The 24449-nt window shown below is 46.0% G+C and overlaps 2 protein-coding genes and 1 pseudogene across 4 annotated transcripts in view; 2 read left to right on the top strand and 1 right to left on the bottom strand.

Annotated features, from left to right (window-relative positions):
• The first annotated feature begins 3376 nt into the window (after positions 1 to 3376).
• HAUS1 (HAUS augmin like complex subunit 1) lies at positions 3377 to 13042 on the top strand. Of its 2 annotated transcripts, XM_021538884.4 has the most exons (9): positions 3377 to 3444; positions 5267 to 5441; positions 6453 to 6588; positions 7509 to 7643; positions 8636 to 8759; positions 9319 to 9384; positions 10630 to 10701; positions 11788 to 11835; positions 12788 to 13042. In XM_021538884.4, the coding sequence occupies exons 1-9, from the start codon at positions 3391 to 3393 to the stop codon at positions 12845 to 12847; spliced, it is 870 nt and encodes a 289-aa protein (XP_021394559.2). In that variant the 5' UTR covers positions 3377 to 3390; the 3' UTR covers positions 12848 to 13042. The 2 variants fall into 2 exon arrangements, with proteins under 2 accessions (XP_021394559.2, XP_085423640.1); XM_085567514.1 differs by lacking the exon at positions 10630 to 10701.
• Positions 13043 to 20157: 7115 nt separating this feature from the next.
• Positions 20158 to 20793, bottom strand: LOC146763786 (uncharacterized; annotated as a pseudogene).
• A 373-nt stretch (positions 20794 to 21166) lies between these two features.
• ARK2N (arkadia (RNF111) N-terminal like PKA signaling regulator 2N) overlaps positions 21167 to 24449 on the top strand; it is a 43948-nt gene continuing 40665 nt past the window's right edge. Inside the window, exon 1 of one of the 2 annotated variants that reach the window (XM_077790096.2) lies at positions 21167 to 21336. The gene's annotated coding sequence lies outside the window, so the exon portion shown is untranslated. The remainder of the gene's footprint in view (positions 21337 to 24449) is intronic. The other variant, XM_021538906.3, reaches the window with a different exon arrangement.

Here is a 24449-nt window from a genome sequence, read left to right as displayed (position 1 = left end):
TCCCCGGTGTGCAGCACCATTTCACACACCGAGGCAAGGTATTTTTTTCTCTTTTTCTAGTTAGCACAAAGCAGGTAGTTGGGGGCTTAGGATATCCATCATCAAAATGTTACACGTTTCAACAACCAAAGGCGCCAGCATTCATTGCTTTCAAGTTACATAACTTCTCAGTACCATTCTGTGAACTACCACTTCAGTTTATTACCACTGAGATGCTTATTTGCTGCTTAGATCTCTCGCTTTTCATTTTAGTCTGAGCTGGTCGTCAATGAGATGCTGGCCACAAGCTGCCACTGCCAGAATTATTCTTCTCCCAGGTACTGACGGCTCAGTTCTGCTGACTTCAGTCCTCATGGCTCCCATCCAAATAGCCGTTCCTCTTGGAATCTTGGTTTCCTTAAAAAAATTCGCCAAGCACAATGCTCACAATATACAGCTGCTTAATCATAGCTGCCCTGCTACTGATTAAATCTTGAGGGGTGTAAATCTGGTGGGGCTCAGCAGGGATGGGGTAATGACAATGCTGTCTGCAAAAATTCAATTCCTTACCTGTTGTGCAATAAGCCAATAATTAGACACACAAGACAGACATTGATTATTTATTGCAGTATTGTGCAAGACTGGGTGTTCAGTGGTATTCCAGAACAATCAAAAAGCTTCACAATTTATACATTTTAGCATACAAAGGAACTAGCATTCACTGGCTATGTGCTACATAGTTCTCTTATTAATTGGTGTTCTATTGGTTTATTATTCTATTGTTTCTCATGCCCAGTCTTTCTCTTCTCTTGAGTTGGTGGGTTTCTTGGGTCAGCTGTCACAGATTCCCCCTGCCAGTATTGCTGTTTACCCAGTCAGAACTAATTTCAGCACAGATGCTGGGTTCACTTTATTAGTTTCTTCCTCATCTTGGAAGTTCAAGCACATGTCCTTGTGGCCTGTAGACTCTGCATTCTCTGTTCCCACTATCAGTGGTACATCCTTCCTTCCCATTGAAGCATATCAAGTTTGACAAGAGAATTCCACCAACAAGTAATTTGCTTTCTCTTAACACATGAACATTACTTAGAGCTTGCTTGTTAGCTGCTGTTTCATGGATTAAATCTGATTGCCCCGAGTATAGAAGCCCAGAAGATAAGAGGTTGTGGGCCTCAGACACCTGTAGCTGGATAACTGTGGAGCCAACCAAGGATTGTTGGTAACAAGATCAAGGTTTGTTGGTAAAAAACACAGCTGTGAGGAAGAACAGGAGAAGGGACCATTCAGAGATAGGGCAGCATTTATCTGGGATAAACATCCTTGTTCTAGTTCCTGGAGACAAACACAGCACAGCACAGCACAGCAATGAAGCCAAGAAGCAGTCTTAAGACTGTACAGGAATCAAGACACCAGAGACCCTTGAAGTCCTCCAACTCATTTTCAGAAAGGTCTAGAAAAAGGAACTATAGATTATAAATTTGCATAGAAAGTGAGAAAGTAACCTCTAGGGCAGGGAAACTCATCTAAAAAAGGTGCCCCCACAAAGACCTTATGTGCAGGCACCCAGGACCCTAGACATTACACCAGCCAGATCAACACTGGAACTAAGCCTGGTGATCTCCTTCTTCCTTTTTCCCACTCTTTAATCCTGCTTTCTTCCCTTTCACCCTACCCCTTTATCCAGAACCTACTGCCCTGGTGTTACATGAGGAGGTCAGAGACTACCATTAATTTCCATGCCAAGTGTGTAATATAACTTGGAAAACTTTTGTGAGCACTCTGAATTTTGTCATTCCTTTTGACCACAAGCACCTTAGATGCTCCATTCCCCTAAAGGGTTGAACACCACACCAAGACCCTTCCAACCTGGGCCAGAACAATTCCAAGGCTGGGGCATCCACAGCTGCTTTGGGGCACCCTGTGTGCCTGCCCACCCTCCCAGCCAGCAATTCCTTCCCAATATCCCATCTGTCCCTGCCCTCTGGCAGTGGAAGCCATTCCCTGTGTCCTGTCCCTCCCTGCCTTGTCCCCAGTCCCTCTGCAGCTCTCCTGGAGCCCCTTGAGGCCCTGGCAGGGGCTCTGAGCTCTCCCTGGAGCCTTCTCTTGTGCAGGTGAACAGCTCCAGCTCTGCCAGGCTGGCTCCAGAGCAGAGGGGCTCCAGCCCTGGCAGCTGCTCCGTGGCCTCCTCTGGTCTGGCTCCAGCAGCTCCATGTCCTTGTGCTGTTGATGTGCTGTTGTGATGGCTGGAGGCAGCTCTGCAGGTGGGGTCTCACCTGAGCACAGGGGCAGAATCCCCCCCCTCTCCCCCCAAGTCCTTCAATCTCCAGCTGGGGATGATTTTATGTCTCATATGTGAGACAGGATTCAGTGCTGAAACTCAAGCCCAGTGTGATTGATCTGCTAATCCAGAGAGATTGGTAAAACCACAGATTCCCATGGATTCCCCTTCTGGGAATTGAAAAGGTTAAGTGAAAAATCCTTAGCTACTTTGGCATGTGTTTATGAAATGTAATTCTTCACCAATCCTTTCCATGCTGATTGTTTCAGAAATCACTTAAATTTCTGTAAAGGTGCCTTGGAAAAAAAAAAAAAAAAAACAACAAAACAAAACCAAACCACATGGATGTTAAGAACTTATACCACTACTTCCCTGGGCCAGGGCTTCACACCCCTTTTTGCGAAGACTATTTTCTGAATTTCCAATCTAAATCTCCCGCTCATAGCTGGAGACCATTCCCTCTCCTCCTGTCCCTGTTCCCTGGGAGCAGAGCCCGACTCCCCCAGCTGTCCCCTCCTGGCAGGGGGATGTGCAGAGCCACAAGGTCCCCCCTGAGCCTCCTTTTCTCCAGGCTGAGCCCCTTTCCAGCTCCCTCAGCCCCTCCTGGGGCTCCAGCCCCTTCCCCAGCTCCGTTCCCTGCCCTGGACACGCTCCAGCCCCTCCGTGTCTCCCTTGGCCTGAGGCCCAGAGCTGTCCCCAGCACTGGAGGTGCCCCAGCAGTGCCAGCACAGGGACGGGCACTGCCCTGGGGCTGTGTCACACCCTGGCTGGGGCAGCCCAGGGGCCATTGGCCTCTTGCCCCCCGGGCACCCTGGGCTCGTGTCCAGCTGCTGGCACCGGCACCCCCAGGGCCTTTCCCAAAGGGTGCTTTCCCTTTCCAGCTCCTCTGTCCCAACAGGCAGGTTTCTGCTGTATTTTTCGATGTCTTCCTCTTGCATCTCTTCTCTTTGGTTTTTATGTTGTTGGGGTTCGCTTGGCGTTTTTTAACATCCTCCCTTAAGTGGGAGCCGGCTCGGTTCAGAGCGTTCAACATCCCGATTCACTGTTAAACACTTTTTCCATCACTACTCCCCCCCCGGTGTAACCCCGCGGCCCTGCGCCGCCCCGCCCACTCCCGTCAGGCTCCGGGCGGGATGGCGGCGGCGGGAGCTGCGGGCGGCGATCCCTTCCAGGAGAAGCTCACACGGGTAACCGGGCCCGGCGGGGTCGCTTTCTCCTCTCACCACGGTTCTCTGCACGCACACACACACAGGCACACACACATACACACACACACACACACATACACACATACATATTGTTCGTGCTGTTTGCGTCTTGTGGTGCGGAGGTTTTCTCCATTGCTGCTTGTGTAGGTTGCTGAGGTGCCGGTACGGCAGCAGGATGAGGGAGGAGGTGCTAGGAGAAAAAACACACTTAAAGTTATAGTATAAATAGCTGCATTCATTCTCCGTCAGGTTTATTAGGCAGGCTTATGCAAGAATTTATGTTCCTTACGTGGTGTAGAACTGTTGTGAACGAAAATAAAATTGGAACTTTTGGGGCATGTAAATAACAATGTATGCAAGGTTAAATGTTGTTAATACAAGTAACAAACTGTGATTAGAAGGTCAGTGGTTTTAATACAAGTAACAGAAGTGTGATAAAGGTTGGGTGTAGTGAGTACAAGTAACAGGTTGCAATTAGGATGCTATAGATACATGTTACAAATGCAGAAATAGTTATATTAACAGCCAAGGGTGGTTGTACGTGTCCAACGGCGGGGGTGGAACCAGGGAGGAGATGGAGTGGTAATCTTCATAAAATGACAAAGTTCCAGAATACATTACATCATGAGGCACAGCCACAACTTAAGCCAAGATTGGAGGAGAGCCAATTAGCAACAACAATGGCAAAATGATTGGTCCAGGATGACCCAAGTTATAAGCCAGTCAGAGACTACAAAATAGACCTATCACAGCGTGGATGTTGGGCGTTCCAATCAGCTCATTGAAGGAAACTTTAAAAGGCTTGGGGTGTCTGACACACAGCTCTTTCCTCAGGGTTTTCTAGGAAACACTCCTAGGTTACAATTGTTTAGTTACTAAGTTGTTGAAACAGTCTCTGGACTAGCCGGAGGCTTTGATTCCAGTTGTTTGTTCTGTAATAAACAGGCTTTTTTTTTTTTAATCAACCTGCCTCCTTTTTGTTATTTTAAAGTTTTCTTTCTAAGCCTGTCCACAACAGAACTTCCATGTTTTTCAGTCATTACTGGTCATATCTAACCTTTCTAATCTAATTAGGTTGGATATTAGGGAAAATTTCTTCACACAAAGGGTTGTCCAGGCCTGGCACAGTTGCCCACAGTAGTGTGGAGTCCCCATCTCTGGATGGATTTACAGGCCGTATGAATATGGCAGCTGGGAACTTGGGCAGTGCTGGGCTGGGCTGGGCAGTGCTGTGGGAATGGTTGGACACAATGACCCTGGAGGGCTTTTCCAGCCACAATCACAGCCCTTCCTGAGACCACTGTGTTGATCTCTTATTTCTGACCCTTTTTCCAATGGTACAGCTGCTTTGCAGGGCTTGTGGCTGCACATTGTGGTGGCTCTCTCCCACTCTCCTGTAAGAGAGACTGTTCCCAGTGATGTCTCAGGCACTTTTACCCCACATGCTTTAACACAGTGTTCACCATTCTTCCCAACACCCAATTAACATCTCTTGGGTTGTTACGTCTCTAGCCAGCAGGTCACATGAATAAAAAGGCAAAATTTTATTACATGGAGATAGGCAGGTGTCCAAAGAAATGATGGAGATTAAAAAGGATATAATATAGTCTTCTCAACAGACGGTGTTTAAAGAAGAGGAAAAAAATTTTTTCTCCCCTTTTCCCACCCATACCTCCTGGACTGACGTAGAAGTTGCTCTTCAGGAATGCAGAGTTTGCACTGATTTACATTTTTCACGTGTATCAGCTATTTTCTGTCATTTCACATGATTGCTTGCTCTTTTGTCTCCCTTCTCTGGCAGGTTACTTTATGGCTAAAGAAATTATATGAGAATGTGCCTATTCCAGTATATGAGGTGAATGAAAGGACAGTGGATATTTTGCATGAAGTTATGGAGTTCAATGAAGAGACAGACAGGGATGTTATGTTGCTGATAGAGGACATGAAGGACCAGACATCCAAGTATGAAGCAGAAGGTGAGTTTGAAGCTCCATTTCTCAGTTCCACCTGAGTCAGGCTGTTCTGAGTGATCCTGAAGATTGTATTTGTTAAAAACTTAGGAATGTATATAAATATATGTAATCAAAACAGACTCAGCTTTTTTTTTTTTTTTTAATGTGATTTTTACTACAACTTACAGTGACGTAAGATTGGTCAAGGACAATTTTTTAAGCTATCTTGAGCAAGACATAAATGTGGACAAGCAGGTTAATTGCTAAAACCTCCTAGTCTGCTGAGCTGGATGCAACAGCGCCTGGATAGAAGAAAGTGTCCCTGCAGCTCATTCAAGAGTCTGAGCTGGTGCTAAGCCACTGTTAAGGAAAGCCCTGGAGGAGTCTGAAACAACATTGAGATGATTAAGTAGTGCTGAAGCTGCCTAGAGTGACTATTTTATAATTTGTTTGGGTTTTTTTGAGCAAGTGAGTGGTTCAGGGGACCATAGTATGTTTTTAACACATATAATAAAGGACTGTCACTTCACAGGCTTTTCTCAGGAAGGAATTTTATTTTTCTGTGCAAAAGCAGGCATAGTACACATAGTACATAGTACACATTAAGATGTTTTTGAAAGGAAACATGTTTGGCTTTTCTTCCTTCAAGTGCCTTACCACCAAACAAAAAATGATGGAGGCAGATTTCGTGGCTTTGCCATGAACAAGGCTCAGGCTGAGCTTTGTGGGGAGGTGACCTGCAGGTGCTCATCGCTGTAGCACAAGGGTGAGCTCTTGTTTGTCTGATGTCAGACAGACTGGTCAGGGAGGGAGTGGAGCAGTGCTTTCTCCCTTTATACACTGAATTTGTTTGACAAATAGAGATGTGTCAGCAGTTTGACATGAGTAAGCCTTTTTTAAAAGTGTCTCTTTTTCCTCCAACAACAGGCAGGTAGCCAAGTTCCCAGTGTTGGATTGGGTTCTGGCTTTGAAGAGTTCCATAAAAGAACAGTAATATTAAAAAAATCACTACATTGGGTTGTATATATTTTCCAGCTGACTACTGGAAGGATATTCTTGAAAAAAGCCTGGGTCTTTCTAAGGGCAGTCTGTCCGAAGAGGCCACAAAAGACCTCTCTGACCTGGTAGAAAGTGCTGTGGAACTTGAAGTGGAGGACACGTCTCTTAGCAGGTAATTCTTCACAATCTGTATTCGTGGTGAGGGTCTGTGCTGTTTTCCTCTGTTGTTTTGCATCAGCAGCTTCAAACTTGGCACTAGGAATCTTATTTGTCAGGCTTATTTTTCACCCCTTGGGCAGCTTTGGAAGGGCCTGGGATAGAGTTAAATCTCTCCTTTTTCTCATGATTTTGTGGTCAGTAGCTGCAGGCTGTTGCCAGTTGGACTGTTGTGCCAGGTATCCCAGGCTACAGCAGTGTTCCTACTGCTTAGGCAAAGACTGGGAACTGTGACTGATCTTCCAGCCTCAGCTCCTCATCTTTGTCTCATCTGGTCTCAGTTCATGCGAGGAGATTGTCTCTGCCATGGAGAAATGGCATCTGTTAGTCTGGTCTCCTTGGGCCGCTCTCCCTAGCATGGCTTTAGCCCATGGCAGTGCAGCAATTGCAGTTAGAATGGCAAAATATGCCTTGGAATCCAATTTTTATGTGATATTTAGGATCTTGGCTCTTACATCTCTCTTTCTGAGCTGGAGGGGGGAGAGCTTTGGGCCACTTGGGAAGAGGAAGATACTCAGATGCTACTGGACACATCTTGTAACCATGCATTTTCAGGGACTGAATAAAGTTTCTCTCAAAGGCAGTGAGGCAAGACAGGAGTGGAGCATGTGGTGGTTTTATTCACCAGAGTGCCAGTTGTTGTTCACTTACTCTTACTCAGGTTGCTGGGCTGTTTTCCCTTCCATGTGGAAATCTGTGATAGTTATGGAAAGCAAATTCCCTTAGCATCTTATTTAAATTTACTCCTGCCATAACATGAAGAGGAAAGAAAGTAATTCATTTAAAATGTGGAGAAAGAGGAGAAAAGAGTAACAATTACTCTGACTTTCAGAAGAGCTGACTTCTAAGCATTCCCACTGATTCTCTCTTCACCAGCTTCTACTGTGCCATCGATGACATGACCTTGGAACTGTATGAAACAAAATCAGAAAACGAAGAAATGGAACTGAAATATAAGACTCTCAAGGAAAAACTAACTTCAGCACTGATGATGGAAAAGCGATTAGAGAAGTGAGTAATGGATGAGGAAGAGGGAAAGATTAAAGTAATACTGGTGATCACTGTCTTGGGCAACATTGGTTGTGGTAACTAACAAGGAAACTGAATTTTAAGGCATTTGACACATCTCCAATTCTAAATATTTGGAAGTATCTATTAAAACCCATATGTTATGGATATTTGCTGTAGTCAAAAGAGATCTGGGAAAGCATCAAACCTATTCTTTTCAAAGCAAAAGTGATCTATAAGCTGTTTTCAGATACAAGTTTCCATCTTCCACCAGCTGCTTTTGTCTGAGGCTGGAGACAAATCTGAGTTTCTTAGCACATTTAGCATGGCCTCCGTAGTCAGACTGAGGGAGGCAAAACAAAAACCATTCTCAGGTAAGAAGGTCCCTTAACCAGTATGTAGAAGACATAATAATTGTAATAACTAAAAAAAATCAGTGTCAAGTCCATCCCCTGGAGGATGTAGTCTGGAGTGCTTTACCAAGCACAGCATGATCAACCCCAGCCTTGAGTGGATGTTGGCTCACATGCTCTCCACAGCTCCCTTCCAGTCTAATTATTTGTGGAGTGGTTTTTTTTTTGTGTGTGTTTTTTTTGTTTGTTTGTTTTTTGTCTTTTAAAATGTTAATTGGATTTGTAAAAGATATTCCTATGTGCTTTGTGTAGGTTTGCCTCCTCTTGATATGAGGTTTAGCTTGTGTAACAGGTCTCTAAGTGAGTTAGGGAACTATGTACAAGATTATTATCCTTTGCTTTTAGGCATATGGCTTTCCTTTTTGCCACTATTTTCCCTGGTCTGTGGGGTTCTGGAGGTAACAGCTCTATATGTTTCCATTGGAAAATCTCACAGGGAAATATGAGGTTTTCTCCATTTTCTTCCTTGTGTTGGTTGTATTGCAGGGTTTGAGCATAGATAAGTAACAGTATTTATCAGTATTTGTATACTGATACATCTTTGAATGTAACAGTTTTTTTCTTTTTGTATTATTTTTTAAGGGATATTGAAAAACTGGAGAAATCGCAGGAAGTACAAAAGGCCAAAGCTGAGGCTCAATCCAAGAACATGAAATTCCTGGAAGCTAAGTGTAAGGATATGAGAATAAGGATCAGCGATGCTGAGGTAGGTGGAAAGAATTTTCTTACATGACACTGTTATGGGATCACTGTGATTGGTTGAGCCCAAATTTGTAGTTACAGAGGCATTCCATAAGCTTCCTAAACTCCAGTACTGGGGACTCTTGAGTTAACATGACAACATGTGAATTTAGTTCAGTTGTCCCTGCTGATATTTCCTCAATGCATCCTGTGGTCAGTACAGTGCTCTCTCCTCATTCCCTGAGAAACTCTGGCAGGTTACTTTATGTCTAAAATAAAGCCATACCTGATACCTTGACAAACATGAGATGGAAAATGTTATATTACAATTGACATTTTCCTGGGTATCTTTCTTCAGTCTTGTTGTGTGCCATTCTCCCACTGCTTTTCTGGAAAGACTTGTTATTCTTAATACAAATTTTAGCAGCACCTCATTTTGTACACCAGCTATAATTGTGGCTCCAATAGCACATGTTTCTGCTGTGGACAAGCTGCATTCTTCCCTGCCTGTTTAGATATAAACAGAAGGAAATGGTGAAATCTTTCTCCTTCTTGTTGCATTTTGTGCCCTTTCCTGTTTGCAGGATCAGCTTGTTGCCAGGGGGTTGGATCAATCCCTGACACATGAGGCACTCATGAAATTGTCTGAGGTAGGTTTTTGGATATAAGTGGGATGTTGCTTCAGTGGGACAGGCCAGGTTTGCTTGTTGCGTGCTTTCAGGAATTGTAGTTTGCTGTTTGGTTGCCTGAACAAATCTTAATGGCCAAAGAAAGCACAAATAAAAATTCTGTAGGTGGATTCCCATGTACTGGGCTCTTTTGGGTGGGTTTATCTCTCCTAGAGGTGTCTACTGCAGAATTTCCACTGAATATATTCCCTGCCACTGCAAACAGATCTGCCACCTTTATTTCTGATCCATGTTAAAAACAGAGTGGATTTTCTGTGGACTATATCCCATTACATGGCTACCTGTGTATTGCAGTTTCTTGATAGATAGATAGAATCACCCATGTGATTCTTTCTATTTTGTGTGAAATAAATATCTTCCAAACACTTCCAAACAAGGGGATAAGGTCAAATGAAACCCAAATACAGAATCACTGTGTGCTATTTTGTTTTTTGTTGTGTCTTTAAATATAACATTATTCAGCTTTATTGTAAGCCTAGTGGAACATATGCTAAAGAAAAAGCACATTCCTTGAATTATTAACCACAGATTTTACAGCTTTGTGCTGTGCACTCAACACATCTTCATATTTTTTGCTGTTATTGTCTTGTTATTGTCTTGAATCAGTCTTTCTCCTCATTACTTTTGCTATCTTTTCCTTTATTTTTCCTTTATGTTTTCGAGTGGAGCAGTGAAAATAGATTTCCTGGTTTCTCTGTTGTGGTTCTCACCAACCAGCACTGGGTGGCAGTGCTCACTCACATTGCCCAGTGCTGCACGGGGGTACTGACCGGCGCTAATTTTTGTTGAAATTTTGTATCCAAAAAGCAACAGGCAAATTTGCTAGGCTTATCATCTTCTAGAGCCCAAGCATAAGGTACGGTTTGACTCCCTGACATTCATAGAACTCCTTTGCCAAGACATCAGTGAAATTGGCAGCACAAAATAGTTTATCTTTTTTATTTAACTTGGATTATTTGAAAAGAGTTCAGGACTGTGGAAGGTACCCAGTTTGCAGCCCCAGAAAGAAATTGTTTCCACTTGATAAGCACAGGGGAGAGTCTTTTTGCTGCTGTGTCTGCAAAACTTTGGTTTTCCATGTGTTTTATAGAGGATGAAAGCTCTCAAATTCTGAAATGTTGTAGGTAACTGTGGATCTGTCTCACTCATTTCCATCAATTCTACAAATAATTCCCTAGAATATGATCTACCTTTCTCCCTCTGCAGGAACTGGCTGCACTGCGTAAAAAAAATGAGCCATTGAAGATGGAACGGGCATCATATCATGATTTACCTCCTGTAACTATTTATTCCACTGTTACATTGTATCTGCCATCAGGTTAATTTTAGTGGACTTCAGAATGTAGGGGATATTGTTGTGATCCCTTTGGTGGACTGGTAGATGTCCTACAGGTCTGTTAATGATGAAAACCAAAGACTTGATCTCTATTTATTAATCAAAGCCGAGAAATTAAGTTTTCTTGTCAGGCAAACTTTGTTCTAACAAAGTAGACAGATTTTCTGGGTAAATTAGCATTCAGGTGAATTAGCTGGAAATTGGACAAAGAAATATAGAAGAACAGGAATCCCCTAGTATAATCAACTTTGTAAGATTTACCAGTACTTTAGTAACTGTTATCAGGCTGTCAATATGGTGGACACAGCATGTGGTGCAGAGTTTGGAGTTCTGAACAGGATCTTGAGGATCCTGAAGAAATAGCCAAATGTAGGTTTTGTCCCCTAAACTGGCTGCTCCATAATGTTCTTTGATTTCTCTTGAGGATGCTGGGTACTCAGCTCTATGAAAATGCAAGTTTCTTGTCTCCCTCATACAAACACTGATGTCTTACTCCTAGAAAAAAAAAAAAAAAAGCTGTGCCTAGAAAGGTGGTACTGTTGGTCTGTTTAATCCATATTCTTACAAGAGGCAGCTTTCTCCTTCCTTCAAGTGGACAGGACATTCAAATGGGATTAGGTTCTCCAGTTCCCTCCTCCAGCCTTGCTGTCAGTGGAGACAGGGAGAGCCCCTGGTGCAGGCAGAAGAAGGGGAGGGAGGTTTATCATTGCAAACTTATTGTGCTTTGGAAAATTTTTGTATAAATATGCTTGAAATCAAGTCCCTTGATTGGTAGGTTTGGAAAGTTGCTTAAGATGAAGGGGTTTGTTTAGACTTTAGGCCATACCAGACTTTTGAAAAATGCATGATTGCCCAAACCAAACCAACACTAGACTTAATGGCAATACCTTCTGCATGTGAAGTGCGTACACAAAATTGCATTAATTGTCCATTAATTCACCTGAGGCTCGTAATTAGATTCTTGTAAAGGTGCAAGGACTCTTGTTTCTTGATGAAATGCTGATTTTTATGCCATTTTCTCTCATTAGAGCATTCCCTTGGCACAAGTGATGGTTGAAGAAGAGAGAAGAAAACTTGTAAGAGTTTTTTTATCTTTCCAGGAATATGTATTAATTGATTACAGATTTTCCCACCTTAGACTGTATTCTTAATGTTCTCATGGGGAAACTTGATGAGGCAGAAGTTGTAGATACTGATCAGGAGAAAATTGTGATATCTGAGCTGCAAATGCGGTTGGGCACAGTGATATCAGTGAAGATTAGGTAGCTATATCCCAATGAATTTTGCCTATTGGAATGTTTATTCACTCACTGTAGGCCTCAGAAGCTTCCTTGCTCTTCCTGAACTCTCAGAGGGCTCCAGACTTATTTTAGTCAACTTGTGCCTTGTAGACTGCAATGGGGACGTTCCCCTGTAAAACATAGTGCCCATTTCCTCCATGTTTGTGTAATCTGCAGGTGTGGCTGTTGAGCCAAACACCATAAAGCTGTTTGGGAAGTTCACAGTTAGCTTTCCAGAGTGATCTGGGCCACGTTGAGCCCCATAAAACATGTTTTTGTTCCTTGGGGCTACTGCCTGCTTGCTTGTAAAGCACAAGTGGTAAGCCTTAAACCTGTGATCAAAAATCACATCTAGGTAGGAGCATTTTGCACATTTTCAGGTGAGACTGCCTGGGTTGGTAGACCACTTGTTTTAGATTCAGGAGTACAAGCTCCCTTTACCAGCCTAAGACTGTTCTGAGGTCAGAATGCTCACCTCTGGGGAGGACCTCTGAGTTGGGATGTGTCCAAAATCACATTGGGGCACAGAGTAAAGGCAGCTGAGCTTGTCCAGCCCGCCTTTGTTTGGAGGTTTCCCTGTGGCTGTCTGCCCTTTGCAGTGAGGAGTCCATCCAGTTCAACTGGCGTTAATCCCTCACTGCTGACAACCTCCCAGGGTTTGATCACTGCAGATGTGTTTGTTTACCAGCAGTGTGTGTGTGGAAGCTGTCTCGTGGTCCCTGATTCCTCTTGTTTTCTCTCCTGGTAGAAAGCCTTGGATGAAGAGCTCACAAGGGAGATTGAGGCTGTGCCTTTCGAGCTGACATAGCCCAGCAAACCCCAGCTCACCTGAAGTGGCCTACATGGAACATGATTTTCCTTCTGTTGCCTACTTACTTGCTCTAGCAATGTGCACTTCAGAATTCTTACTTGTACCTTGGCAGGTTTCTGCTTTGTTCTTCTCTCCGTTGGCCTTCTGTTTGTAAACTTCACCTATTTTTCATTAAATAGCCTCCAAACTTGCTGTTGACTTTATGAGTTATTTTTCACTCTGTGATACATACCTGTAAAGCAGCTCTATGGATAGTGCATAGTTTTCAAACAAAACAAAACAAAAACCTCACACAGACCTTTCTAGATCTGAAAACAGTATTTTTACAGAACCCCTGTGGGACCTGAAGATTTTGAAGTCAGATTAACAATTCTACTTCAAATGTCATCTTCCTCCAGGGTTCCCTTAGCCCTCTTATTTCCATGCTGTCCTCACACCAGCCTTCCGCACTTTATAAAGTGGTTTGCACGCTCCAGATTTTAGAAGCCATTTGATACCAAAGCAAAAAATTAGAAAATTTCCTGTATAGGAGGGAAAAAATCTCCTGTATAGGATAGGGAAAAAGCAAAATATAACAACAGTGGTAGCACCTGGGGACATTGAGCATGGGCCTGTTTGTTCTGGAAAGCATCCAGGCAAAGAGTGGTGTTCTCAGTGATAATCTGTTTGCAATTGGAATTGCAAGAGATTATGGCCATGACAACTGTTGCTTCACTGCAAAAGTTGATTTTACACTGATCTGCAAGAAGAGACATTCAAAATTATACTGGTTTTCAATAAAACACCACAAGTGTGACCTTGTCCTCTCCTTTTTTCCCCTGGGAAGAGCAGAGAGATGCCCAGAGAGCCACTGCCCATGGGAATCTCCAGCCTTTTTTATACAGCAGAAGGAGTTGCTGTTTAGTTCCAGGTGTTTAAATCAAGCTGTGAGGAACAGGTGAGTTGCCTTAGTTTTGGGGCTATTTGTCTTCATTTCTTCTGGGGTAGGAAATGAGGGCAAAAGCAAGTGGAAAATTCATGGGCTAAACTGGCTCAAGAGAAATTACCTCAGGGGTAACTGATGTGAAATTTGGAGCAGGCAGCATAGTGCAGGGATGATTACAGGTACAGCTACAGCTGACGAATAAAACCTACACAAAACCCATGGGAATGGTGTTTGAACTTGGAAAGAACAATATATAATCTGATTTTCCTGTTGTGGTAGGGGAAAGAAGTTGTCATCTTGGAAGACATCAGAACATGGCTGAGTAGACATCAAAGAATGGTCTAACAAGAAAGCCTGTGTAAGTCACTGGAGGTCATAGCCTGGAAATGGAGAAATCTTAATCATTGGAAGCTCTTAAAAGCAAGTTAGAAATTATTTGCTCGAGTGTTTAAAATGTGAGGGAGTGTTGATCACTCTTTGGGATACAAAGACAGGATAGATGAGGGCTTGAGAGTTCTACCAGCCCTAATTTTTAATGAGAGCCTCAAGACTTAAGTCAGCTAAGATTAGGAGAAGACTTTTTATCTCACACGTGTAGCCATAACTCCAGGCTTGGGAGGATTTCCTGGGCACTCTGGCACTTCCATGGCTCCACCTCATCATGAAGTGCTGCACCAGTTGTGCAGCCTGCGGCTGTTCTCCCTGCGCCCATGGAGCAGCTGCACCGCTCCCCAGCTGCTGCTATTTCACAGCACCTGAAGAGCCTGAATCTAGAGAGCAGCAGCGCCAAACTGTCTGGAGAGCTGCCCAAACACAGCCACGTGTTGCTTCCTAGTACTGGAAACTCAAGGAGGAAAAAAAATCCCCAGCAGCTGCATCTGCGCCATGTGTCACAGCTGAGCCGTCCCCAGTGCATGCAGCCTAAATCAGCGGACAGCTGTCAGGTCTGACTGCCCAGCTCTTGGTTGGAAATCGGGAAAAGTCAAATAAACGAGATTTGTGGAGCCCTTTGGGAAGGTTTCTCAGCTCTTTGGTTTCACATGGGCAGAGTGCCTTGAGGGAACCCTTTCCTTCTGGTATTTTGGGACAGACCAGCTTTTCCCATGTGGGGGTGGGATGGTGGAGGAGGAACAGATTGCTGAAGTCCTGCCGAGACAGGAGCACACCAGGCTGGCTTAGAAAACCTCTGATTCTGGGCTTCCCCCTCTGCCCTGGCAGCTGTTGAGTGTTTTCATGAGAATCACAGAGGGTGGCTGCCAGCTGGACCCTTGGCTGTTGGATAATATGGAATAATCACCCAACTGAGAGGGACATGAGGCTGGGGAGGCCTCCACTGCTACATTGTCCCTGCAGAAGACATCAGCTGCTCCAGTCTGAGCTCCCGGACTGAGTTTTGGAGACACCTGTGTTAACACCTGCAAGATGACAACAGATGCAAAGCCAGGCTGAGCTGCAGAAATTCCATTTTCACAAAGATGTACAAGAGATGTTTGTGTTTTATTGCTGTGTACTCAATTCCTCCTCCTGGAAAACATGAGGAATTACACCCGGAAAAAACAAAAACAAAAAACCAAAAACCCTAACAAAACAAAATGGAAAAAAAAAAAATAAAAAACCCCACCAAAAACACACACACAAAAAGTCATTAAAATTATGAACTAGATGTGAAAAATGGGGATCAGCCTCAAGCAAAAACTCATACACATTTTACCAAAATTGACATACTGTTCTCACCAGGCCAATATGCAAAATAATAACTCCTTTAGGGAAAAAAAAATCATCTGCAGACTAGCATAGTATTGTAAATCTATTTAAAAGAAAACATTCAGATACTAAACTCAGAATAATTAAAATGCAATGCTAGAGAAATACAGAATCCATCAGGCAAATTTAGGGCCTCTAAGCTGACATATATATCTTTTTACTTTAAATGCATTGAATCAAGAGGTGGGGCTGGAATCTCATTTAGCTGTATATTTTGGCTAGTTCTATAGAAATACTCCATCTGTTGCAAACATTTCATTGTGGTTCCTTTCCAGTCTTCCTCTGACTGTTGTTGTTCCTTCCAGTCTTCCTTTGACTGAAACTATTCAAAAATCTCCTTTCATTTATATAAGTCCTTTGGTCTTTAATTAAAAATAACTAAAACCATTTAGTTTCAATATTAATTTTAAAAGTGAGCCGGTTGCATTTGGTAACACCTCCAGTAAAACACTCCAAGTACTTTGATCCTCAATGCTGTTTTGGGTACTTATAAGCAAACTTTTATGTGTCAAATGGTAAGTGTGTAAAAGATGCTTCAAATTTAGAAATGAATAGGTCATAGAGGTCTGGGAAATGTTTTGTATTTCTAAGCTATTATTTGAATTTTTGAAGTACATGGTCAGCAGTGAAACAATAGTGATCCTAGTCTCTGTGACCTTGCAGGAAATTCTTCACTTTGCCTGCAAGCAAGCAGTCGCTTAGTAGCTTGTTAGTAGCTTCAGAAACATTACTTATTTTGTTAAATGCTCACTTCTCTAAAGAATTTCAGCACTATGCTGTGTTTCTCCTTCTCCAAATCACAAATATTTATTCTAGAGAAAAATACCCCATGTGAGTAAGCAGAGGCTTTTACCAATGAGAGTGTGTATGATTACCGTCTTTGCCAGGTACCACCTACATGGAAGGACATGGAGCTGCCTCTCTCTCCCTTGAAGTCCTTCAGCACTGCACTGTCCTGAACTGCATAAACTCTAGTAAAAAACATCCAGCAACTCCAAAAGTGCAAACTAATCTAATAAATGCTTCCTCTAGCCCCTTGATAAATATGTCTCTAATGCTAATGAAACAGCTGTGCTGGTTAATTAGATTATGTTGGCTGATAAAACCTAGCAGTGAGGAAATATTTTATTTCTTTTCCATGCCAAGGAGACTCTGGCTGTTCCTTGGGGGTGGATGAACACCATGGTGTTCTGGACACCTTTTCCATGGTTTCTGTTTGGCCACTACTGTGCTGCAGGGGAGCCTGGGTGACCTCCAGAGCAGCAGGGGGATGGCTTGGCTGGTTCTCAGCACCACACCTGGGATTTCAGAGACTTGGAAAATGGTGTTGTTTAAATATTGCTTGGAAGGTGAAGCTTCCTTTGCAGAGGATGCTTAGTAATGTGTCTATGGATGCCTCTGAGATGAGCTCTTGAAAAGTCATTCTATAGCCTGGAGGTGGAGGGAAACTTTAGGTCTGGGGCTGGGGAAAGAGAAGGGAGCAGGGTTTACTTTCATAAGAGAATGTGGCTCAAGGTCACACTCCAGGACTAAGTTGATTTCCTCCCATTGTCCTTGGGGAAGGACTGAGATTCCCTTTGCTCAATCATGTTTATTCCTGGCTGATGAGTTCCTATCACGTCCTTGTCCGGTAACTAACACTGAAATCATTGCACTCCTGGCAGATACAGTCAAAGAATGATAACATGGAGCCAGAGGAGCCTAGAAGATGTGCTGGGCTGTACTCCCAAAATTCCTGGAGCCAGCACCACCTCCAGCCTTTCCTCTTCCCTTCTTAATCTTTCAGTGCAATCTCCCTGAAGTTTCAGAATGAGTCCCTTGGTATTTCCCCTAATCTGTCATTTAAAATCTCAGGCAATAAAGCTTTCACGACTCCCCTTAGGGAGATTGTTTTTCCAACCTGTGGTTCTCCATTTAAAAGCTTTCCACATGGATTCTCAGCTTAGACATGCCCTTCTGTAATTTCACCCCATTAAAATAATTAATGTATCCCCAGCCTTCTCCCTTGATGCCACTTGCTTCATCCAGACATTTACAAATGTCTGGTGTCTCCCAACTCAGTTTACTAATTCTGTGGTACTTAGGGCAGTCAGCATTCCTTTTCCTGCCTTTTGTAAGGCCTCCAGCCTGCTGGTTCCTTCAGCCCTGGAGTCTTGGAGCTTTTTCCCATGTACCACTCTTCCTGCAAATCCAAGGCAGATGCTCACTGCCCTTGCCTATCCTTATGCTTTCCTGTACTCCGTCCAAAACTGCTCTGCCTGTTCCCGGCTGCTGTGTCCCAATGCCTGAGAGCTATGTGGTGTCCTCTAGGTGTCTTTCAGGAGCTGTGCTGCCAAAGCACATTATTCCCTAGAAATACAGGTTCTGGATGTGTTCCCCCCTCCTGGAAATACAAGTTCTGAATGTTTTTCCCCTCCAGAAGCAGCTGTTGGGTGGTGAAAGCTATTGATTCAAGCCATGCAGGAAATCAGAGCAGGCTCTGGATTCTGCCTGCAGCCCAACACGGGGAAGGTTTTGTATTTGCTCAAGTACAGATTTTGTTAGTGCTTTCCTTCATGCTGACACCACAAATAATGTGTTCACCTTCCTTGACGAGAAAATTCTTTTAGATATTTGGTGAGAAACACTTCACAAAGTACTGGTTTAAAAAATAATTGTGGATCCCTGAATGTGTGGTTCTGCTTCTAGCTAAATCTCTTAATCTCTCCTAATATGATAAATGCTTCTGAGGTGGCATGATGCCTCTTTTTCCTGAGTCCATGCCCACGATTTGGGTGGTGGTGCGGGTAGACTTCTCACACATTTCCTTGCTATCGGCTCTGGGACTGAGTCTGTGCCATGAGCAGCTCTACGGTGAATGCTTAACTTCCGAATCTCCCAGGTGTTCCCAACATATCAGGACTTACGGACCTTGCTGGAATTATTTCCTGCCACGTTTCCGAGTCTCAGGGATGACGCCTGCAGCTGTGCAGGACACGCCGCGGGATGCAGAAACACCGGGACGGTGTTTAACGAGGGCATTACAATGATTAAAGAGGGCATTACTAAGTCGCTCTGATTACACCACACGCTTCCCCCCCCACAGCCCTCGGGGCTCGGGATCTACAGAGGTGCCTTCCAAAACCAAAGATCCCGGGATTCTGTGGTCTCAAGGAGTGCAGGATTGCCATGATTGGTATCGAAGGGAGAACGTATTCGGAGTGTGTGAGGGGTGCTGGGGGATATGTCTGACAGGGACAGAGTCAGTGACAAGGGACAATGATAGGGACAGGGACATAGTGACAGTGACAGGGACAGTGATAGTGACAGGTACACTGACAGTGACACAGGGACACAAGGCTGGTGAAACAGGGACAGTGACTAGGAACTTGGACATAGGTGGACAGGGACACAGTGACACTGATACAGGAGCAGGGGCACAGGCACACAGTGACAGTGACCCAGTGACACAGGAATGGTGATAGAAGCCCACTGACACAGGGACACAAGCACATAGGGACACAGATACAGAGACAGAGACATAGAGACTGTAGCAAGGGGACACAGGCACACAGGGATATGGGCACACAGGGACACAGGCACATATGCAAACAGGGACATGGGGACACCAGGACATGACATAGGGACACAGGGACCCAGAGACGCAGGGACATGGAGCTGCAAGGACATAGAGATACAGGGACATAGGCACACACAGGGACAGGGAAATAGGGTCAGGGGTACATGAGGAAGGGACATAGGGACACAAGGACACAGGGATGCAGAGACACAGTTGCAGAGGGTCAGGGACACAGGCACATGAGCCTAGGAACAGGGACACGGGGACATAGGGATATAAAGACACAGGCTTACAGGAAGACGGGGATGGGGACATGGGGACAGGGATACAGGGACATAGAGACACAGGGACACAGGGACATAGAGACACAGGGACACAGGCACACAGGGGCAGGGACACAGGAACATAGTGACACAGGGATACAGGCACACGGGGACAGGGTCCTGGGGACAAGGGGACAGGGACATGGGGACAGAGGGACAGACATGGGGGCAGGAGCATGGGGACACATGGAAACGGGGACCCCAGGACACAGACATAGGGATACAAGGACACAGGGACATGGGGACAGGGACATGGTGACAGGTGTACAGTGACGTAGAAACACAGGAATACAGGCACATGGGGACAGGAACCAAGGGACACAGGTACAAGGGGACAGGAACAGAGGGACGGAGGGACAGGGACACAGACATGGGGGCAAGGACACAGGGAAATGGGGACTCAGGGACACAGGGACGGACATAGGGATACAGGGACATAGAGATATAGAGACACAGGGATAGGGACACAGGGACTGAGGGACAAAGGAGGACAGGGACATGGACATGGGGGTAGGGGCATGGGGAGAGAGAGACACAGGGACACGGGGACAGGGCTACAGAGACATAGAGACAAAAGTACATGACGACAGGGACACGGTGACACGGACACGGGGACAGAGATACAGGGGCATAGAGACACAGGGACACAGGGACAGGGGCACAGGGACACAGAGTCACGGGGGCACAAGCACACAGAGTCACAGGCACATGAGGGCAGGGGCACAGGGACACAGAGTCACAGGCATAAGGGGGCAGGGGCACAAGTCACAGGCACACAGGGACACAGGGACACAGGGACACGGGCACACAGGGACACAGGCACACGGGGACACGGGCACACGGGGACACAGGGACACAGGGACACGGGCACACAGGGACACAGGCACACGGGGACACGGGCACACGGGGACACAGGGACACAGGGACACAGGGACACAGGGACACGGGCACACAGGGACACAGGCATACAGAGTCACAGGCACACGGGGACACGGGCACACGGGGACACAGGGACACAGGGACACAGGGACACAGGGACACGGGCACACGGGCACACGGGCACACAGGCACACGGGCACACGGGCACACGGGCACACGGGGACACGGGGACACAGGGACACAGGCACACGGGGACACGGGCACACGGGGACACGGGGACACAGGGACACAGGGACACGGGCACACAGGGACACAGGCACACGGGGACACGGGCACACGGGGACACAGGGACACAGGGACACGGGCACACAGGGACACAGGCACACGGGGACACGGGGACACAGGGACACAGGGACACGGGCACACAGGGACACAGGCACACGGGGACACGGGGACACAGGGACACAGGGACACAGGGACACGGGCACACAGGGACACAGGCACACGGGGACACGGGCACACGGGGACACAGGGACACAGAGTCACAGGCACACGGGGACACGGGCACACGGGCACACGGGGACACAGGGACACAGGGACAGGGGCACACGGGCACACGGGCACACGGGGACACGGGCACACGGGGACACAGGGACACAGGCACACAGAGTCACAGGCACACGGGGACACGGGCACACGGGCACACGGGGACACAGGGACACAGGGACACAGGCACACGGGGACACGGGCACACGGGCACACGGGGCCGCGCCGGGGCCGTCCCGCAGCCCCGGGGCTGGCGGCGCTCCCGCCGTTCCCGCTCCGGCCGCGCGGGGTCGCTGTGCGGCGCGGGCGGCCGCGGGGGCGCTCGGCGCGGCGGGCGGAAGTGACGGCGCGGCGGCCCCGGTGACATTCCCGGCGCTTCCCGGCGCTTCCCGGCCGCTCCGGCTGCTCTCGCGGCTCCGGCTCCTCCGGCCGCCCATGCCCTGGCCGCTGCCCCCGCCGGGGAGGCCGCGAGGGGCCCAGCCTCGCCCAGGTGAGCGCGTGCCGTGCGGGCGGGGGGCGGCCCGGCGCCGCGGGGAGGGGCGGTCCCGGCCCGGCGGCCGGGGCGCGGGCGGGGCTGCGCCGCTCCGGGACGGTCCCGTGCCGCCGCCGCGCCGCCTGCCCCCGCCGCAGCCCCTGCCCTCCGCTGCCCGCGCTCCGCGGCGCCGCAGCACCCCCGAGAGCGGCGGAGCGACTCGGGGGCGCTTTGTCTTTCCCGGCGCTTCTGTAACCTGTTGGGGTTTTTTTGGTTTTGTTTTTGTTTTTTTCCCCTTTTGCTCTTCCTGCAACGACTTTTGAATTCGTGTGAGCTGTTGGAGAGTAACCCTTGGAAAAACAAGGGGTGCAGAGGCCCCAGTTGTGCGCTTCTCCAGGGTTTTCTTTGCGTCTTTGTTTACCTTGGGTAGTGTGTTCCTCTGGTGGGAAAATGTGTTTTGTATGAGAAGGACGCTCAAGTTGCTCGTTGCATATCTAGCACAAGGGTTCCCCTTGTGCTGCTGACATCTAATGGGTTGCAGATGTGGCTCCGAGCCACACAGCCATCCGAGGGGAATATAAAACTGTGCTACTGGTTCCTTTTTAAATGCGAAAATAAGATGGACTGAGCAGAGTCGTAATGTTTTAACTATTTCCCCGCTTCCACTTCTGGAACTTTCTTTGCCTGGAGGTTATTGGACAACAAAGGCCACTTTCTGAAAGACTTGTATTGATTTCTTTGTCTATTTTTTTTAAATTTTAAAATTTATTTTTGGGGTTGCATTGCTTCCACCTTTGTTAAGCAGCATCAAAGTGTATTTATGTTCTAGTTTGTTAACTGTCTAGCAAGGCAACTTTCTTCAAAGTTTATCAGTACCTTGGTGAATCTATAACTGTAATAACTTAGTTAAGCTAGGTCATGGTTGTAACTAGCTGTGCACTTTAAACCAGCGCAAAGTACCCAACAACACTTAAAAAGCTTAAAAAAAACTTGTGTGTCAAGATGGCAAAAGTCAGTCCTGTTTGACTTTTGGTTTCCCTGACAAGTAATTCTAGCTTTTAAAAGTAAATGAGTAAGTAAATCTTTGAACCCTTGAGCATCCCTTAAAGAATGTAAAATTTCTTTTCATTCCTCTTCCCAGAGATTTTATTAGGTTTTTGATATTCTCTGGTACTTGTCAAGCATCAGACAGAGTAATAGCTTCTTACAGGCAAGGGCTGTACTATTTCCACTCTCCAAGCTAAAAATTTAAGTACAAACAGTAATGTTCCTTGGAACAGGAAGCAAATGCTACATTTAAAATGTTTCTCTTAAAGCATGCTAAGTTACTTAAGTCTATTAAAAACACAGTGTATGACCTTGAGGTGGAATCTGAGTGTGGTGCTCTTTTGAGCTCTCCACCCTGTGGTTCTCTTGCTCCAGCTACCACCTGTAATTGCTGCTTCTGTGGTACACGTGCTGGGAGCCAGGCAGTCAGGGCAGCACAGCTTTCCCTGCTGCCCTGGAGGAGGGAATCGTGACCTCTGTGGAGGAAATAGGTCTGTAGCAAAGTCTCAGGAGAACAGTGAGGTGCTTGTCATGTCTTTGCTAAACCCTGATGTCCCCCCATATATATACACATATATATTTATATATAGAGAGAGATATCTGGTAGGAAATCAGTGAGAGGAAGTGTGGGGGAATTCATCTGTCCAGCCGCAGTTGCTCTTAAGAGTAATTTTCTGAGTGTTTTTCTCCAGTGATCTAGAGAAGGCTGGTGCTGTCCAGGCAAACTCCAAAAAGGGTGGTTATGTGGCTACTGAAAGCCAATATAAACAGTTTTCTGTGGTTCTGGCTTAGCAGAGGCTGGTGCTCTGTCTGGGGAATCAAAGGCAGAGACACAGCAGGTGATGGAAAGCAGTGTGTGAGTCGGGGCAGCTGGTATTTCTGCTTGAGTACATGAGGGTAACAGTTCTGATTAATGAAACACTCGAATTTTTTAATTACACTATGTCAACTGTTTCTCTTTGCTCTCCAGCCCAGTTGCTGGTTGGTGTGCTGAAGAGGTGTAATGGGAAGTCAGGGAGGAGGGAGGGCTGTGGTGGCCTTACACATCCTGATGTGTGACATGTGTGGCAGTGTAGCCTGGCTATCTCTGCCTGCTTGGAGGGAATCACAGAGAACAAACCAGGAGTGGGTGCCTTAAGCTGGGTGCTGTGGAGGGAAGGGAAACAGCCTTGAAACCTCCCACAAGGCAGTTGAGAACAGTCACAGCGCACTGAAAATGTTGCCCTTCTCTAGCTGATAAAGAGGAGGTAGGAAGGATGTTTGGGTGCCTTTGACAAATGGGCACTGTGGAGGGGATGGGATTAATGGGGTAAGTTAAGGTTGAGTGAACAAAGAGTAAATATGGATTATCTTGAGAGGGTTTGAACATCAAACATTAGGGAGATAAGTTGGTGTAACTCAATCAGAGCATCAAGAAATAATTGCCTTGGCTGTCCTGACCTCCTTCTCCTTGCTGTATATTTACCTAAAATGCAGGATTCTTTGCCTGGATCCTGTTCCCTTTCTTCCCTTTCCCTTGTATATTATCACATCAACTCCCTGCACCACCAAGGATGTATGTACCATCTTTGTCCTGCCTGTACATCAACATCTCCCTGAAACATCTGTTAATGAGGTAGGAGGGTCTCTACATACCACAAGGGGAAGGGGCTGCACACTGAGTGATCCAACTCTCTGGTTACCCTCTGATCAAAATACCACCAATTATCTAGCGATATGAAAGCTTTGGAAAATTTTTCAAATGAGTAAATAGTTTCAAGCAAGCTACGCATACTTGTCTATAACATTTCAAACTTCTTGTGTTTGTGGTACTTTTTGGCAGAATTGGGTCTGTGGTCAATCTCAGCTTCTGTGTTTTAATTTGCAGTTCATAGAATGGCTTAGAAAACTGCAACCATTGACAGAAACCGAGCAGCAGATTTGATAACGTATTTACTAGATCAAAGTAAAATATTTAAATACCACAATTGCCAGTGTGTAACTTGTACTCTGAAAACTTGAATATTTTTGCTGGCTTGAACATTATTGGTGGTGACGGGAGCTGGAAATGAAGCAGCACTGGGAGAGAGGGACAGGCACAGTGC

This window comes from Lonchura striata, chromosome Z (assembly GCF_050655825.1).
Source record: "Lonchura striata isolate lonStrDom1 chromosome Z, ASM5065582v1, whole genome shotgun sequence".
NCBI classification, from domain to species: domain Eukaryota; kingdom Metazoa; phylum Chordata; class Aves; order Passeriformes; family Estrildidae; genus Lonchura; species Lonchura striata.
Note: the sequence above shows the minus strand (reverse complement) of the source record. Positions and strands in the feature narration are given on the sequence as shown.

What these genes read in the sequence shown, in the direction of transcription:
- HAUS1 (XM_021538884.4), top strand. Translation starts at nt 3,391, where the DNA reads ATGGCGGCGGCGGGAGCTGCGGGCGGCGATCCCTTCCAGGAGAAGCTC. An exon ending in GAGGACACGTCTCTTAGCAG is followed by an intron (nt 6,589 to 7,508) that starts GTAATTCTTCAC and finishes TCTCTTCACCAG; the next exon opens with CTTCTACTGTGCCATCGATG. An exon ending in AAGAAGAGAGAAGAAAACTT is followed by an intron (nt 11,836 to 12,787) that starts GTAAGAGTTTTT and finishes CTCTCCTGGTAG; the next exon opens with AAAGCCTTGGATGAAGAGCT.